Source organism: Electrophorus electricus, chromosome 6 (genome assembly GCF_041902795.1).
Source record: "Electrophorus electricus isolate QZ-2024a chromosome 6, ASM4190279v1, whole genome shotgun sequence".
NCBI classification, from domain to species: Eukaryota; Metazoa; Chordata; class Actinopteri; order Gymnotiformes; family Gymnotidae; genus Electrophorus; species Electrophorus electricus.
In genome coordinates, this window is record NC_137502.1 from 13,548,671 (window position 1) to 13,568,278 (window position 19,608).

The following is a 19,608-nucleotide window of genomic DNA, read 5'->3' on the forward strand; positions in this document are numbered from 1 at the left end:
CATGCAGTTTATTTTAATAGAAAATGGAAAAGATCTTTTTGGCAAGCTATGCTAAGAAATGCAATAAATATTGGTGTACACAATTTTATAGTCACTTTAAAATTAACTACATTTAAGTTATATTTAAAGCATTTTAAATGTTTAAATTACAGAAGTTACTTACATACTGTGATGCACCACATGCCGGCTGCTGCTCCAACACTTCACGTTTGTTTGACCTACTATCACTAATTGTGTTTGTTCTGGGTTAAGCTTCATTAACCACACTGTAACCAGTCTGATTCTTGGTATTGGCCAATAGCAGATCAGAATGTTTTTAGCTACCCACCCTGGAAATTCTGTCCAACATTTTTTTATGGTTGACCTAAATGTTTATACATACATTTACATGCAAACAGAAATGTTCTGCTTCTGATAACCACACTTCCACAGCTTCTCTTAAGTGCTATAGCAGCCACTGAAAGTTCAGTCAGTTTGTTGCTGTTAATATCATTACTTTTCTACATTATTACATTTTTTTTAGAGATTGTGTTATTGAGAGATTTTATTTAAGCACCAATTCCCTGTTTACCGGACACATCTAAGGCATTATTAGTTTGTTAGTCTGTCTATAGGCTGTTGTCATCCACACTTTTTTTAATGAAATCATTCTACTGTCATAACTGTACAATTGTAAAACTCAAATGTTTTATCAGGTATGCCAAGTACTGCTCTCAATAGGATCATTTACTTCATATCTTAATGTAACTTTATCTTGGCCTGTTGTGATGGAACCTACAGTTTTACCATTATGTTCTACTGTTACTATTGCGTGTCACAGAACACTCCCCACTAGTCACGTGGTAAGGCCCGCCACGTGCAGTGAGAATTCACAGTCTGCCTTATTTGTAACCACACCGATGTTGTTTAGCACACACCTGCACCTGGTTCAGTCTCAGTATGTCTGTATGTATTTAAATCCCTGTTGGTGTTTGCATCGTTGTCTGTCATTGTTTATGTTCACATTGTTCATGGCATCCATGTTAGCCGTAGTCGCATCCTTGTTCATGTATTCATGTATTGCTATTTTTTATCAATGTGATGTGTTATTACTGCAATTATTGGTGTAGTATAACACTTGTGAGCCCTTGGCATAACATTATTTACAGTCCTCATTTGTGATAGGGGCTGGGAGGGAGCGAGTCACAAGGGCAAGTTTGGAGTGTCTTTATTCTCCATAGTTCAACAAATGAAGCACAGTGGCAAGCTGGCTAAAAGCAAACAAAGGAAGCAATAGTGCTGGCAGTAAAATTCAAGGTGCCGAGATAAAGCACAGTAACACGGAGGGTGTCCTGTACATGCTGTCACAAGCAATACTGCGCAGACAAACATTTCTGTAGGCTTATATAAAGCAGAAACAAAAAGGCAAACAAGGGACAGGTGCAGGCAATCAATAATCGGGGACTGGGACCGGAAAAGGTGCTGTGTGTGTGTGTGTGTGTGTGTGTGTGTGTGTGTGTGGCAGTGGGTGCATCCCCAGGGCTGGTTGCCTGGCACACTGTGATACTCATAAAGAACTTCTAGCAGAAATAAAGGTGTCTTGAATAATTTTTTTTATGTCAGACATGAATGGTCTGCAATTTCATATTTTAAAGTTGATTGCAGCAATGAACAAAGAAATATTAATGTTCTATTTTCAAATTTACTTTTTGTGGTGGGGTAGTTTGCATTTTATGTTGATTTTTAGGTTTGCATCAGTTCTTTAATTTTACATTCACCTTCCAACAAAAAGTATAAAACTAAATAATACAATGCAAAATCATGAATTAAATTACTATTAAAATTGGAATGGCACTTTAATTTTGCTTTAAATAAAATGGTATGCCAAATGAATACAAGTAAATGGAAATATAAAATTACAGTAGACACTGAAGCACAAATCAGAAAAAAAATAAAAATTAAAAGTAAAATCTGTTAATCAATGTAAAATGTACATATACAGTAGAGTAGGTCTGTTTATCCACATATCAGAATTCATTGTCAAAAACCTATGTAATATTGTCATGTAAAAATTGTAACATGGAATCTAAATATGTATTGTTTAAAAAATAGATAAAGAGTTAATTCATTTTTTGAAGATAATAAACATGCTGATATAGTGTAAGGTGTCCACTGTGATTATCCAGTCAATTTGCAATGATGCACTCAGGGAGCAAGGAGTGTAGAATACTATACATTTTGACAGTTCTGCCAGAACAGCAATACACAGTATAGTGTATACAGTGTAGCTATAAATCATGTAAACAATCACTTATCAATTTTAAAGTAATCTGAACATTCCTTCTAATTTTTCCAAACTAGTAACATCACCTGCCAATTAGTTGCCCTATTTTAAGCTTACATATCAGGATCACCTTTACAATGCCAGTATTATTGCTGAGGAATAAAAACATAGTTGAGTTTTAGTTGGTCAGGTTCATGGTTGTGCTGTCAACCAGACCAAGGTTGGCTCAAAGCAGGTGGCATTTGTTTTTGAGCAACATAGCTTATGTTATGTAACTGCACAGACAACAGTGATCATGATCTTTATTTGAAGACTTCACTAGCAACTGGCTACCTTGAGTTGAAATCTGAACCTAATCTAAGGTACTTCTGAAGTCAATGGTTAGTCATTAATTACTCACCCAGAATACTATACTATGATAATGCATCAATCAAATTCTTCCATTAAGATGTTCTAATTTGTGTACAACATGTAAAATGCAGCTATGTATTTGTGAAGTTAACTTCTGCAAAATAAAAATGTGATGCTGTTTTGTTCACTCTGTTTGCATCTAAGGGCATTGTCTATAATGAACAATATTTTTGTTGCTATTACTGTTCATTGCTGTGATATTCTTTTCAAAATGTAAGTATTGTGCTCTTTGACAGTCTAATGAAATATGACAAAATTAATAGCTCCCTTGTGATTTGATTTTCTTATGACAGAAAATCAATTGTTGCATATATATCTTTTGTAGTAGATATTTTTATGGGTCATCACATACATATGAAGGAAAAGCACATTGTTAAAATTAAGGCAAAATTACATAAATGTATAAACAATATTTAAAACAATTAAGGTGAGAGATACTTAAATGTTCATTTAACATAGATTTAGCACTTTTCTATATCATAATAACATATTTGATATGCTATTCAAATGATTTTAGTCTTGGAAGTGAGAAACTTTAGGAGTTGTATCCACTACAAGTTTGTTGCGAACATTGTTATGAAGAGGACAAGCATGGTTAAACACTTCTATACACACACAAATTAATGAACGCTATACACGTTCACAAAATAATATATTCAAAATGAATGACATCACTTGCGCTACATTTCGGTAACGCGGTGCAAATTAGGAAAACATATACACGTTCAGAAACGCTGCAAATCTAGCCACAACACAAATGAACTGTTTCCAGAGGACATCCAAAGGAGATGGACTCCTATGAGACCAGTGGTAACAGAGTAGCTGGTTTTTAGAATTTGCACAGCGTTTCGGAAATGTTGCACGCGTGTTTTCATTTTGATGAATGTGCTTTGTGTAATTACAGCCCCTTTTTTCATTAGCAGCGCGATGGGGAGGAGAGGAAAGTGATTGAGATTCAGATTTTCCTTCAATGAAAGAAACAACTTCCTCTAAATCAGTGAGATGTGACCTTCTTGCACATTGTTTTAGCATTCTAACAGTAAATAATCTGTTGCCGACGTGCAAGGGGTTTGCTGGCTTTTTTTGGGGGGGAATTTTGTGGAATCTATGCTACAAAAAGTATGACGTCACGGAAACCTAGAGGTATTCAACACGCTCACTTTGCTATCTCCTTTTTGCATACGTTTTAGTCATAGATGTTTATATTTTAATTTGAAAACAATGCAACTTTTGTTTTCATAACTATGACATTTATTGAAATCGAATTTTATATATATATATATATATATATATATATATATATATATATATATATATATATATATATATATATATATATATATATATATAAATTTAAAAGGTATGACAATTATCGAAAATACAATTTTTTTGTAAAATATTACGCCTTGAGTTTAATTTATTTTAAACAATGTGCCTAAAACATCATCGTAGTAAAGTATCATTATTGCACAGTATGTTTTTACACACTGTAACTGATGTATGTATCATTTCTCACCTGATATATATCTTCTTGTAACTCACAAGCTGTGAGAAAAGTTAAACAAGTTATCATTTGGAATGACACTGGGACTTGTAGCTCTACATAAGACAACTGTTTTTTTTTGCAAAGTTCAAGGCAAAAATCACTGGCACATACAACATATTTTGTGAAAATACTTTCTAAGTTAAAAGAGATTATGAAAAAATGCAGACTCACCACTTTCATTACAATCAGAGGAATCGTCCCACTCAGAGAAACTGAGAAAATAAATTCAAAAAATTTTTTGGATATTCAAAAAATAAATTGGAAAATTGGAAAATAAATGGGAACATAATATTAGGATTTGGCATTCATTTTCACATTTTATTTATCTATCTATTTATTTATTTATTTTACAATTTATTGTGCTTTTAAAATCTGGTTAACAACATCAGGGGGATTAACTATAATATAGCTTACCTTGGCTCATTTTGCATTTGATCTGTAGGGGAAATTTCTTCTTAAAAGATCATGAGAGGAAATTAGAGGAGTCATTACAAGAGTCTGTTAAAGTAATTGATACCATTCTGGGCACAAATGAATGCACTTAGAAATGAAAAAGAACCAAATGAAATCTTAAAATCTTTCAAGGTATAGCTGCATGACATCTATAAATGATATGTGTAGCTATAAAGATAAGCATTCAATACCTTCACACACAATCCCAACTCCTCTTGATGTATCCCCAGGTTCAGACGATCTGCTCAACAGAAAAATGTCAGTACCTTTTTAAACAATACAGGAATAAGAAAAACACAAACCACACGAAAAGAAGCATAAACGAACCTTTCACTGTTACATTTCTTGCAGACTGTTGAAGAAAAATAAAACAAAGAATAAAGTTTTCTTTATTGAGAAAATGTAGACGGTATGACCTATATCCAAAGTTTCAAATGCATCGCCATTATGTAATACTGGTCATATGTATAGAAGCAATAACTTACCTTGACTCTTAATCAAGGCGAAAAGTCCCAGAGACAAAATGAGGAACAAAGACAAAGCAGAGCATGCCAACCCGATTTGTACTGTGTCGCTTAAGCCTTCTGTGAAATTGAAGCAGCATAACACTTATTGGCTTATGTAATACCACACTACTGATAAACTGAAAAAAACAAGCTCTTAGCGTTTATTTAGTTAACAAGTCTAACATTCAGCTTGACTACAGTTTTTTGGATTGATTGTATATACATGATAAATTCTCATACAGTTTCTAAAGTCCTTTCAAAATAACTGATGGACACTATTCCAAAAATGGTTTCTGGTATTATTATAAGGAGTGTTTTGATTTTCACGCCAACTCTTACCGGTAATGTGGAGGTTAGCTTCATTGTTCCCATATATCATGTCAGGAATAGGCCATATGTCAGTTGACAAAAAACATATATATGTTCCAGCATCACGCATCTCGACTTTTTTTAGGGTAAAAATGGTCTCCTTCTTTTCTGTATTCCAAATGTTCACCTGAATAACAGTTCCATTCTTGCATAGATAGGCATAAATATTACTTATGTTCTTCCAGCCATCAAGCAATTTTGAAGACGTACACCTGAATTCAACATCAGTTCCTTCCATCACACTTATCGCAGGCCAGTTTATGTTTGCAGGGACAGAAGAATCTGTGCATGTGAGAAAAACTTATGTAAAACATTTTATGAATCCATAACCATTTATAATACTACATTTCTTAACTTTTTATAATGTTCAACCATTTTGTTACATTATACAGAAGACCAGTGTAATAAACATTTACATTTACAAATGTTCATATACATTTTGCTGTATGGCTCCATACTAACTGCTGTCAGCTCTTTGGTATGTTCATTTTTTTATTAAGTGGCCTCTAACATCACTACAAGCTGTCATTACAGATTTTCAGAGGTTATGTATTAGCTGTTAAACCAGAGTGTGTGTATAAGTCCTATATACTTATAAACATCAAAACAGATAATTCTAGTCAAATACGTCCAACACTGACCAGTAGCTTATTGAGTTATCAGAATAAGTTTTGATCCAAGCATACCTTTAGGATATAACCCCCTGTAAGATGTTATAGTCACAAAAACTACTTTCATTGTAAGGACAGCAAGAGTCTTCTAATAGTGTCTACATTTACGTATTCAGCATTCAGACAGTCCAGAGCAATTTAGATGGACTTTATCTTCTTAGACTGACATAAATAAACTGTATGCTATACTGTATGTAGTTATTCTAACTAGTCTAGTAAATAAGGCCATCATTAAGATAGACCCTATCAGAGACAGGAATCAGATACAGGAGTCAGTAAGTTTGGAGAAACACTTGAAAGTTTTGAAACACACTTGTTCTGAATACATGAAATACAATATAGATTATAAAAGCATTATGAAAATCTTATAAACCCTTATTATTGCATTTTTAATGCATTATGGATACTGTAGTCATAGAAAATGCACTATGAGAAAATCAACATGCTATATACAATAACAACTGAATATTATTAAACCATTGGATATCAGACATCTTTGGAACATTATAATTAGTCACATTATATTACATGTTTAGACTACTCTCTAAGGCCAATTTAGAAGATGTGGTAAAGTGAATTAGAATTAAGTAAACAAGTAAAGAAAGAAGTGCTATAATGCTTACCGTGCACTGTAATAAGGACATTAGGAGATTGTATTCTAACTTCTTTGGCATCATACTTCTGTTCTGAGAAGACACAACTGTAATTGCCTGTGTATTTTTTTGTGATGCTGTGTATACTAAACATAACATCTAGACACATTGATTCTTGCATAAGCATGCCTTCACCATTCCTACACAGGTAGAAATATACTTTTCCTGATGGTTGCTTTAAACCAAATATGCTGCATTTGATCAACAGACTGCCTCCTTCTTTGAAGTTAGTGTTACCATAAATCTTTGCTGGATATATGTTTTCACCTGTGAATAGAAACATGAGGTGCTTGACTCCAGACAGTGACAGGTAATATGTGATTTCTTAATTTTATTGTAATGTTAAAACACTTTAGTATCCTATTCATTAATTCTTACCTTGAACCTGAGTTAACCAGAACAAGATTGCTGTTAAATGAAACCAGACGTCAGACAAACTCTGACTTCTTAATCAAGTTAAATATTTAGTGTATTTTAATGTCATGTAGACATATGTATCACTTACTTAATATAAGTATGAAGGGAAGCATCTTAGAGGTTTATAAAAAGATGTCTGCTGTCCTTATGTCTTTGTTCTGAAGTCAGGGAGAACTCACAAGGCTGTTAGTACAAAGGTAATTTGCGCCTGTATAAAATACGGAAGTCATCAGTTTACCCTCCCCCGAAAGAGAGACGTGGTGTAAAAATGTTGTAACATTATGAGTGACAATTTAGTGTCTATAAAATCCTAATTTGTTTTTCAAATATGTTAATATTTTAAACTGTCCCTTTACAGCTATTTTACAACTAATTTCATTATAACCACATTTATGTAAATCACAACATTCTTCACAACATATTAGCTGTATTTATCTGTTCATTTATTTATTTTATATATACTGAGTTTTATATGCACCTACTGAATAGCTCTGCTATGCAAACTACCACACATTTAAGCTAAAGTCTGAGGATACCATCAAGCTTTACCCTGTTAAAAAGAGTAGCTTAGTTTAGACCTGCATAGTGGATCATTGTTATTTGATTTCAGTACCTGAGTCCCAACCTTGTGTGTGGACTCCATCGTGAGTGACCTGGTTTTGTCTATTGGACTACTAGTGTATGCTTCATATATATATATATATATTTGTGTGTGTGTGTGTGTGTGTGTGTGTGTGTGTGTGTGTGTGTGTGTGTGTGTGTGATGTGCTTTGCCATTAGACTATCATACTACCAATTACAGCAAGCATTAACAATTAATGCTGTAATAAGTTCACTTAAGATTAGTGTTCTCTGTTTATCATTGAGTTTCCATCTAATGGGTTGAGTGATCTAATGATCTGCCCTAAACAACTTGTTTACCGCCTCAGTTATGTTACTTCATAAATGGTTAAAAAGCCAAATATAAGTTCTCAGGCTTGGGTCTGTAATCAAAAGTTTAACCTTTTTTTTGCTCACTGCTAATTATCCAGCTAGTGAAAGTGAGCTCTCAAGTTTATTCTCATCCATCTTGGTATACCACAAGATAGACTAATGCTGTTCTTCTTGCCTGTGGTTAATTTTACAACAAAGTGCACATCAAACCATGCACATGGGAACACATGTTTTAATGCTAGAAGCACATTTTACTGGTTGATCTGTAACCAACAGTCACAAACCCCAATTTGTAACCGAGATGTCATAACAGCATAAAAGTAATAATAGCACAGTACATTGTAAAACAAGAATAAATGGCTGGTACTGGCTTAATTTACCCACTTGATGGCACTCTCCTCCAAATTTGGACAAAAGAAATCAAGTGAACAAATAATGATATTGTATTTAGCATAGAGTCAGTCCCCGCAAAAATCTTTGTTGTGACAAAACTTGATTAATGGTAACCTTGAAGCCATTTTTATTTGTTTTTAAAAAATGTAATCCACACATGGCATTAAAGACACTATAACAGATTATCAGGAACTACATCAAAATTCTATTAAAAAACAATTCCGGATTGATGCTTCACTTTATAGGTACTCTATAAGAACTTTATAAGCATAACACATTTAAATTACTTTTGTTTCTTTAGGAAATTGGAAGGAAATTTGAATAGTACACTTAAGTCTTCTTAAGGAAGGGAATCTAGACAGGGAGTTTTGAGCACTTTGCGTCCTCCATTTTCTGCCTTAAAATTGGTGCAGACATTTCATGTGTGGCTGTTTAAAGTGGGTGGACCAGTCACACAGTCTGCATGTGTGCAAGCATCACATGTCTTCCCCAAGAAGGAGGGGCTGCAGAAAGAGTCCAGCTGTACCCAGAATGCACACCAGAATGAAAACCCACAGAAAAATTCTGTCGATCACCATGGCAACATATTTCCAATCATCCTGGACCTTGAACAAGTAAAGCAAAAGAGTTGAATCATGCTATGGTTTGTATATAAAGTTAAAAGTTAAAAATACCTGCTGTTTTATACAAGTAATCTCACTCAGTAATTTCTGTCATGGGACGCTCCCCCCTCCCTCCAAAATGTTGTTTTGTATAATCGTATATTAATGTATCCGTGTTCTATGTTTAACGTTAAGTGTGCAGTCATGTTTTCAGTATTATGTGTGAGTGCCACCCTTGTTGTACATGTTTAAAGTCATTAAATGTTTCACATCGTCAAAGGAGTCTGTGCATCCTGCCCCGCACCCTATGGCACTCGGGCCAGCAGCAACGTTACAATTTCAGTCAAAGTTTATGTGACATGTGTTTAACATAAACACATTTACCTATAGGAAATATTCAGAGTCAGTGACAATGCCACAAGTTAAAAAAATCTCTTACCTCTTTGGCTTCATTCTGTAGCTTCATATTCTTTGCAATATACTTAACACTTTCTATAGCTTCCTGGATCTCTGGTGAGAGTGCAGAGAGAGTCAAAAGTCCCCCATCCAAAGACTCTGAGCTTGAACAAGGGCTTTGTTCCCCCACCGTCCCACTGACGGCTCCCAGACTTCCCACCCCTGCCCCTGCATTGCCTGCACGTCTGTCTGTGGGCAGTTTGCTGGAGCATTGCCTCAAGCAGCAGTTACACCTCCCCTCTTGGCACGGGAAACTCGAGCCCACCTTAGCAACCTGACCTAGGATATTCAGTTCTGTGCTGAGGAAGAGGGGAGTGCGTGGCGGCAGGGCCCCCGGAAGGCTCTGCTGTTTGATGAGATGCTGGGGGAAGTAGGCAGGATTGCGCAGGACGCAGGACTGAGCTGGGCCTCTGGAGCCTGTGTGCCTCTCATGATCTCTCTCTGGCCTGGTCATGAACATGACCCTGGGGAGGAGGCCAAGGAACACACTGCGCACCCAGTGCGGCATGGTGTGGGTTTTAGGCGTTCGGTAATGCACATTGAGCACAAACACTGTGATGACGATGGAGAGGGTGACGAAGATCATGGTGAAGAGGAGGTACTCGCCGATCAGCGGGATGACGAGGGAGGTAGAAGGGATGGTCTCGGTGATGACCAGGAGGAAGACAGTGAGGGAGAGCAGGACGGAGATGCAGAGCGTCACTTTCTCGCCACAGTCCGATGGCAGGTAGAACACCAAGACCGTCAAGAAGGAAATGAGTAGGCAGGGGATGATCATGTTGATGGTGTAGAAAAGAGGCAGGCGACGGATATAGAGAGAGTAGGTGATGTCGGTGTAGATCTCCTCACAACAGTTGTATTTGATGTCATGCTTGTAGCCTGGAGCATCGATAATCATCCACTCCCCACTCTCCCAGAAATCCTTCAGGTTGATCGTAGTACCTATCAGTACCAGATCAATCTTGGCCTTGTCATAAGTCCATGACCCAAACTTCATGGTACAGTTCTGGTAGTCAAAGGGAAAGTAGGTAACATCGATCTTGCAGGAGCTTTTGAAGATGGCTGGTGGGATCCATGTCACATCTCCATTGTAGCGAAGAAGAGCTTTGGTTTTATCATCCACCTGGAAGTCTCCCACTGCACTGTGGTTCAGAATTAAGCCCAGATTAGGAATTAAGGTTATGAAACATAACATATGAGCATTATGAGCAACTATTCTAGGCATTATTATGTAGATCAGTAAGATTCATGAAAACTTAATGTTTATTGCCTTACTTGTTGTACAACACAATATCTGGCTTCCAAATCCTGTTGGAAGGCACACGAATAAATTCTACCCCTCCAAAAGCTCTGGGATCCCATCTGAGTTTGTAGTCATTCCATATCTATGGAAAATGGAAATATTACATTTACGGCATCTGGCAGATGCTCTTCTCTATAGCAATTTGTATATTTATTAGTATAACAGAAGGTGTGCTTCCTGGGAATCATATCCATGACCTTGGAGGGGCAAGAACCTTGCACTGCCTAGGGTTAGGGTTAGAGAGGCCAGTGGGGTTTTGCTCTAGCAGCTAAGCACAATTTGAAGTACTTTAGGAAATCAGCCATATTTTGAATCGCAGTCAGCTTTTAGACAATCACAGTATGAAATTCCCTTTTTTAATGTCTGCACAGACCTGAAGTCAGGTTGAAAGTCATGGTTCACTTGCACAACAATTAATTAGTTAATTAGTGATTTAAGAATTAATATGTATAGATCAGACACAGCACTGTACTCTTGACTCATTTGTTATTCTGCTACATATCGAAGACTCTGACTTCTGTGACTTCCCACAGTCCTGAAAGGAGACGCTTTGATCCAGCTCTCTAAATATTTTGTGTAGAGTTTAAAAGCACATATACTTTCTGTGATAAATGATGATTGCTTTTTTCATCCTGTTTCGTTTTGCTTTATGACTTGTTTTATTACCTCATAAAGGAGATAAAGCTGATTCATATGACAGAATATAATAGCTTAAGCCCACTCAACCTTGTGAAAAAAAAATAGATATGGAAAACTAAAGATTTAGAACAGGCTGAGTAGTGAAAGATCTTCAAAATTATAAGTCCATTTACCTTAACTTACTACTATGGCACATCCAATAAGCTTGATGACTGAACAACCTTATAGAAAACAGAGGTCACAAACACTTTCCGTGTCTATAAAACAATTCCATAGATAAATACAAAACTTTCTTTCTAAGATGCTTTAGCTTTTAATTTTGTCATGTGGTTTGGCCCACCACGTGCAGTGGGAGGGTTGTTTTGTTTGCAATCACACCTGCACACACATGCACCTTGTTCGTCTTTATGTATATAAACCCTTGTCATTGTGTGCAGTGTATTGGTCATTGTTGGTGTAGCGTGATGATGATATGGTTAGTCTCATTGTTGTTAAATATATTCATGTTCATGTTCATCATTCATGTTATATGTGAGTGCCGTTGTGTGTAATAAATGTTCATCCAAGTCGATGAACTTGAATGTGCTTCACACAGTATACTGTAATCCCATAAAGGCAAGAAAAATGAGGATCAATGTGTACCAGGTGATGCAAGCATAGTGATGTTCTGCATAGTTGAAAGTCTAAAACTAAAGCAGAATTCCTGTGGAACTCTGCTTCTTCCAGGTTACAGTGAGATTGTGTAAATGATTCCCTTTTCAAAAGACAGCAATGGGAAACATTTACAATTGTCATGTTAACTCATAGTATCTGGTCGCATTAACCTTTTGATGGTTTATCCACCATATAAAATCATAATGACCAGGCTGAAATCTAGAACTGATATACAGAAATGCATGTTGCATTTTTTAAACACAACTAAATGAAAGAAAGCTTTGTGAAAACTGAACATTGGATTCTAGTTTCTGTAAGAGTGAGAGAGACACAGTAAGTGAGAGGATACTGGAGAGATGTAAATTTGGAATTTTAAAAATAATTAATTATGAACTTGAATTTGTGACATGTTCACATAAAAAAAATCTCATTGGGTAATTTCTTTTCTGAGTGACAAATGGCTCACTGTTCACTGAAATGTTAATCTTCTGATTTAGCAATATTCTTTCAGAGCTTATCACAGTGTTTGGTCATTGACCTCAGTCTGCAGAAATATGATAATGTGGTGACAGTCTGCAGTGTTGGAGCTAATGGTTTGGCACTTGCAGTGACCTTGTGAACTCCACTCATGGGTGAAGGAGGTGAAAACTTACGTGCCGTAGCCACAAATTGGTCTCCATAATCTGATTGACCTCATCCTGTGAAAAATGCAGGGGGTGGGGAGAGACATAGTGATAAGTAGACTGCTAGTCACTAGGGGAACACAACGCTTTCCCTAAATGAATACTTCAGAGCACAGAAAAGAAAGGGGCTATCATAAGCAATCCGTCTGCAGGCATGGCTCTGTGGAAGGCGACCGTGTCCCATTGCCGTCTCGCAGTAGTCCACAGATGGCCTGGGCTCTGGTGGAGTGGAACAGCCACCTGAGCCCCCGTGCCTAAAGGCATGCCGCTCGGCACTGCAGGACCTCAGGGCTGCCTGCCAAGTGTGCTACCTCAGCTGCTGAAGGGACACCACAGCACAAGTCCCAGATCACGAAAAGAGATCAAGAGCTTGGAGCAACTTCACCGAAGGAAAGGAATGTCCAAGGAAGTAAACATTCCCACTGATACACAAACACAAATCATGCTTGGTATTGATATGGTAGACCTCATTCACGAACTCCCAAACGTTTCCCTAGGTGTGTGATCTAGTTCGCAGGACCAGTGGTCTACAAAGACTCATTTTAAAAGGAAATGGACTATAGAGCTCAGACCTAAGATGTGATACATTGAATAGACTTAATAGTTCTGAATAAGGAGGATCTCCAGTATAAAATTCCTAAACATAGTAGGACAAGCTGTAGTATCATCCAATTGACTCTCAAAGGCAAATTCAAAAGCAACTAACTCACTTTAAACATGAAAACGGTTGGTGTTACCGTATAACAAGTGGTATTAAAGCAATTCATGAAAAATACTTAAATATAATGAAAGTTATTAACAATGGCAGATTGTAACTACCCTTTTGTAACCCCCCCCCACCCCACCCCAAATTAAAATTCTACCATCAGCATCAACATGACTAATCACAATGGTTAATGTTCTTTTATGACAGCTTAATGAGAGCTTTGCCATCATTTGCTAGCCATTTCATAGCCCGTACAAGAAAAAGAAGATAAAATGCTCTCTAAATGATGGATTTAAAGCACACATGTTGCAGAGGTATATATAAGAGAGATGAGGTCATCTAAGCATTTAGATCAGGCTAGGTCAAGATGTGTCCAAAACTGCATGCATATTTGCATCAAAGACAAATATTGGGATGAATAATTAAGGCCCTTTAGAGTTGTTCACTCTCCTTAGGGGCTGGCACAAGTGCCTGTCAAAACTTCCAAAGCTTATTTCTGTTGAGGAGACATGCTTTGGTTTTCCATTTTATGTCATCTTGAATTGCAACAAGCAGCAGATTATTTCCCCAAAGCCACTTTGTGCATAGCCATGCAACATTTAGCAAAAGTGTTGATTGAGCATTAGAGTAATCCTCATTAAACACCAATCCAGACAGAACGGAAGCAAGAGAGAAAAGCAAATTAAAGCTTTCAGATGCAAATGTTGTTCCAGAATAATGCACCACATAATTACAGTCACTTTTGGCAATTGCGCTGCTGTGACAAGGACATACTAAAGTGGTATTTTATAAAATTAGACAGTCTGACAATGGCATGGTTTAAAACAACAGTTGCAGATTACTGTTTCTGGCTGAAGTCAATTAGAATAGTATTGTGATGGATAAATTGCAGCATCAGAATCTATCAATATTTTGTGGAAATATTTTGTGTGTTAAATACAATTATATGAGCCAGTTTAATTGTGTCATGTTTCTGACTGTGGTCATTAATAAACATATTGGACTTTAGTCACAGCAACATATTTTCTTTTTTGAAAACATCCATTCACTCTCCTATTTTCTTCTGTTTCTCCCCTACATCTCTATCCTTCTGTCTATCACTCCAAAAATAAGCATTTGTTATAATCTGTAATAGACAGTTATAAGTAACAGACAGACAGACAGACAGACAGACAGACAGACAGACAGACAGACAGATAGATAGATAGATAGATAGATAGATAGATAGATAGATAGATAGATAGATAGATAGATAGATAGATAGATAGATAGATAGATAGATAGATAGATAGATAGATAGATATAGGAACAAAGAAAGATTAGCACTGATGGGTAAGGTTAAAGATAGTGATATGGTCTGATGGCAACAGGCACTGAAAGATAACAATTGCTGAAGGGTAAACGAGAGAGTGAGGCAGAAAGCAGGACACGAGGGATAAGCAGACAAGTCCTGTTTCCTTCTGACCAGTCACGCATTCACTCATGACCACTGATCCTTTTAGCCTCCCCCAAAGCTCTGTGTTTTTAGGACTAATTCAGACAGCATAGCTAGCGTGTACCGGAGCATGAAGCTGTGTTACCAAAAATGGAGCCGACAACCCATTTCATGACTAAATAGAGTGGGTGGATAAAAAAGCACATGTGCAAACCCATGCACACAAAACATACATAAACTGTGCACAAAAAGTATCTACTACTCACATACACACACACACACACACGCACACACACTCACGCACACGCACACACACGCACACACACACACACACACACACACACACACACACACACTCACACACACACACACACACACACACTCACACACACACACACACACGCACACTCACACACACACACACACACACACACACACACACACCCGCACACACACACACGCACACACACTCACGCACACACACACACACACACACCCAGACAGGCATGCTGCCAGACAGTATGCTCACTGAGTGATTTGTCTTCGTGGCAGTGTCCAGCCTTCTTCTGCATTCTTTACAATGAAGCCAACACAGTCCACAGTACACTACTGTCTGCTTTTACCACTTACCACTTTAACCAGCTGGGACATTGAGACCTCAAACTGGACTATTACAGGGTCTGAAACATTCTCCACTGGTCTGATGTACTGGTTGTATTTGGAGAAGATCATGGAAAACAATTTATGCTCTGCCTCAGAGCAGGTTCCTCCTGAAAAAAGTACAGGTGAATGAAAGAAGTGATATTATTTTGTAATGATTCTACTTTTCATTAGATCTTAACAATTTTACATTTTGCCCTAGGCAGTGATAGTCAATTTTGTCATTGAAAGGCAAGGATTGAATTCTGCTTGAAAATAACATTCACAATTTTAGACCCACTAGTAAGTAAATATATTGGAAATAAAACTTCATCAGAGACAATACACAGGTATGACCCGCGAATCTTCGTGATGTCACTTAAACACTTTTTTTTTTTCCTGAAGGCTACAGGATCTGTTTTCAGAGCAGTTCACTGAATATGACAGTACAATTTCCTTTAGTGTCAGAGCTATACGAACTCCATTCTGCGACCTTTGGTTAAATCGTTTGAACGTCAGAGTAGTTAATCCTCACTAAACGCTGAAACCGTTGGGAAGAGAGCGAGAGGGGAAACGCAAACGCTTTCGTCCTCAAATGTTTCGATAACGTTTCAATAATAATAGAGTTTTGCAGGTCAGAATAATTACATCCACTTTCAGCAGTTTCGCTGAGACAAGGGCGTAATACTAATTTGTCATTTTAAAAAACAGACTGTCAGGCTAACATAGGCAATCTTTAAGTAACACTTATCGGTTACCGCTTGAGCTCGTTTAGAACTTCCACGTGCAGATTTACTAAACTAACGCTTATATGAATCTGCATCTGAATCTACATTTTAAGCATATATGCTACAAGAATTTGTTACAGCTGCTTGATCACTTCATTCCTACACATGGAAATGTTATTGCAGCCAAAAACAATGCAAAATTCTACATTTAAGCAAACGTCTGACTACTGGCTTTCATATTCCGTGTATTGTCTGTTTTTGTCACCTTGACTGCAAAGGTTGAGTAGACATGTCATGTCTTTAACTGCTACTCTTTACATGTTTATAGCCTGCAACAAGTAGCACAAAAGTCTGTCGCTTCTTTTAAAGACCATATTAATCTTCTTTCTGCTTACCTTGAAAAAGGAAAACAAGGCTGTAGCAGACGAGGAAAAATTGGGAGGCTATGGCATTCATTGTTAAATCTGGATAATTCCTGAAATATTCATCCATAAATACTGCGGCCGCGTGAAGACGAAGATATCTAGACAGCGCACGAAAAGTAAGCGCTCCTGTGGGATGTTGAGTACGAAAGACGAGTACCATACCGAGACCAGCAAGAGTGAGATAGAGTGGGGGTGGCAGAGCGCTTCTGTCATTTATGATAACCGAAATGGGTACTTTTCCCTACGGATACTCTAAATATTTACAAGACCGGTGCTGGTTAAGTTCATATTGACTTATGTTAGAACCAGCCCAAGGTAGTTACATTAGAATAAGATAACCGATTATTTAGTCAATCAATTTTCACTCCTTAAGATGAATGAAACTCTTGCCTTTCACAGTTCGCTTAATGGAAATGAAACTTAAGATACATTAATAGTATCAACTAAATATTAGGTAGAGTGACCATATTTTGGTCTTTAAAAGGGGACAGGGGGATGGGTCACCTATACATAACTACTTTTAACAAATATATTTTATTACAGGAAAATAATAACTACAATGCAATTACAATAGACTTCAGAGCCTATATGGCCAGATAATCTTATTCCTCTCCATTCAGATGTTCCTTACAAATAAAATTAATTTATTCATCATCATGGAATAAATTTAAATCACTTGCCATAAAAATCCACTACTTCGCTAGATATTTTTCGGTAGTTCTGGTGTACCCAGTTATATTTTCCTGAAGATCAATAGATATAAAAATATTGATTTCCACACAAACTCAGTCGCTTCATATCTATAATTCTGTCCGATTTGTTTTTAAGTTCTGTTCTAATAGACTCACGAGCCTAAAAAGTAATTAAATCAGTGTAGGTGGTCGAGTGTAAGCGTAAGGAGACTGATGTACGTCAAATGATTTTATCATTTGCAGGCTACACACGGACAAAAGGTACATCACCAAAACGAGCCCAACGCTCAGAGCTCTGCATTTGGCTTTTTTGTTGTTGTTGTTGCTGTTTTGTTTTTTTACCTTGTTAATGCGTCATACAAAAGATCATATAGAAGATTAACTTAATGTACAGTCTCTAGCCATACGCTTCTGAGAAGCAGTGTGGCCAGTGGTTCCGTGTACGGCGTGTACATGATCGACCAATTGTGGTGTGCGAGAAGGCGGGACCTATAAAGAATGGTCAGAGCAATGCAAAAGCAGCATCAGTGTATGACGATTGTAGAAAACAAATATCAGCATGAAAGGAAAGCGAAATCCCGGACATTTTAGAAATCCCGTTTGGACACATTTTTAGGTCCCAAAAGGGGACATATCAGGGAAAAAGAGGACATAGTCTTACTCTGCAGAATTTTTACATTGTCTCTAGTACGTTCAAACTCCAGGGGTATTGCGTCGTCTTTGTATTTTCAGAGGTTTGTGCAATTCAGTACCGAAGACGGTATGCAAAAGGAGCAATGACGATAAAGATGGCGTTGACGATGTCTATAGTAAACACACTTTCAGATAGTTTGATGTTGCATTTATTACCTTTTTGGAAATGTGTATATATAGTTTTAGCAAGTCTGTCAATAAGTATGAAAATATGTAACAATTTTTTAAACAAGCTTGAAGCTGAAAGTGTCGAGCTTTTTATGTGGCGATGGAGGGTGTATGCCTAAGACTGACATAAATTACTTGCAGCTAATCTTGGTGGAGACTTGCTACATGCTTTGCTACAATAACGGCAAAATGTCTCCTCTGGTTGGGAGCTCTGGGTGCAACCACAGGGATGGATAGCAATGACCTAGCTTTCATTCCTGCAGACTGGAATGTTACGTCTTGAGCATGTATGCGTGTGAGAGACATTCAACTATGTCAACTATATAGGTCTTCGAGTCAACTATATCAAGACTTGTGCTTCTCCACTTTGTCAGGCAGCTGATGAAGTCTGATTGAATGCCGTTTGATGATCTGAGTATAAAGTTAGGTGTCATGTAGCCAGGTGTAGTGCAGGATGCTTGTGTTAACAGCCACATATTTATTGGTGGTTAACCATGGTCCTGAATATGAAGTGGAAACTTACCCGGAATTGGTGATATGCCTTATATACCACACACCTACGATGAGCCTAGTATGATGATGATAATGACGAATAATAATAATAATAATAATAATAAACTTTCATGTATCCAAGGTCACTACAATTTCAAGAAAAAAAAAGTAGTTAAGCGGGGAGAAACATATTCTGTAGGAAGAAAGACGGGTGCAAGAACAAATAACTAGGTAAGGAGTTCCAGAGGGTGGGGTTAAAAAACCTGCCATATTGTATTTGATATGGCCAGCAGGGGGCAAGAGGTGAGAGCATCTTTTTGTGTTGCTTTTAATCTCTTTGATACATAGTGGAAGAGATGTCCCATATACTGATCTTCGACTAGTTTTGATTATGTAGGCATTGTGGTAAAGGGTAAAATAATTTGAAAGGAAGTGTCCTCCAGATCAGTATTGTACTGATCAAGAGTCCCTTGCTGTGGTTTAGTTTGTTTGTGCACAAATGACAGTAGTTTATTTGTAAAATTAAATCCATAATAATTATATTACACAAGCAGCTTGAATTACATTTGAAAGGCCACACCACTAACATTTATGATGACTTGAAAAACTTTCATGGCAAAGTCAACTAATATGTTAAAATTCATAACAAAAAGGAATACACACTGTGAGTCAGGAATG

General features: G+C 37.0%; 2 protein-coding genes across 3 annotated transcripts; both read right to left on the reverse strand.

Annotated features, from left to right (window-relative positions):
• Window positions 1–4,115: 4,115 nt before the first annotated feature.
• On the reverse strand, window positions 4,116–6,407 carry LOC145658563 (uncharacterized). The gene is made up of 7 exons (XM_081715965.1): window positions 5,519–6,407; window positions 5,159–5,257; window positions 5,001–5,025; window positions 4,865–4,914; window positions 4,635–4,674; window positions 4,392–4,432; window positions 4,116–4,219 (listed from the first exon to the last, which is right to left on the reverse strand). The coding sequence occupies exons 1-7, from the start codon at window positions 5,784–5,786 to the stop codon at window positions 4,155–4,157; spliced, it is 588 nt and encodes a 195-aa protein (XP_081572091.1). The 5' UTR covers window positions 5,787–6,407; the 3' UTR covers window positions 4,116–4,154.
• A 1,818-nt stretch (window positions 6,408–8,225) lies between these two features.
• Window positions 8,226–17,028, reverse strand: chrna3 (cholinergic receptor, nicotinic, alpha 3). 2 transcript variants are annotated; one of them, XM_027008015.3, is made up of 6 exons: window positions 16,856–17,028; window positions 15,724–15,863; window positions 12,923–12,967; window positions 10,949–11,058; window positions 9,657–10,815; window positions 8,226–9,220 (listed from the first exon to the last, which is right to left on the reverse strand). In XM_027008015.3, exons 1-6 carry the CDS (start codon window positions 16,950–16,952, stop codon window positions 9,092–9,094), a joined length of 1,680 nt encoding a protein of 559 aa, XP_026863816.2. In that variant the 5' UTR covers window positions 16,953–17,028; the 3' UTR covers window positions 8,226–9,091. The 2 variants fall into 2 exon arrangements, with proteins under 2 accessions (XP_026863816.2, XP_081572090.1); XM_081715964.1 differs by lacking the exon at window positions 15,724–15,863 and having other exon boundaries at window positions 8,227–9,220.
• Window positions 17,029–19,608: the final 2,580 nt, after the last annotated feature.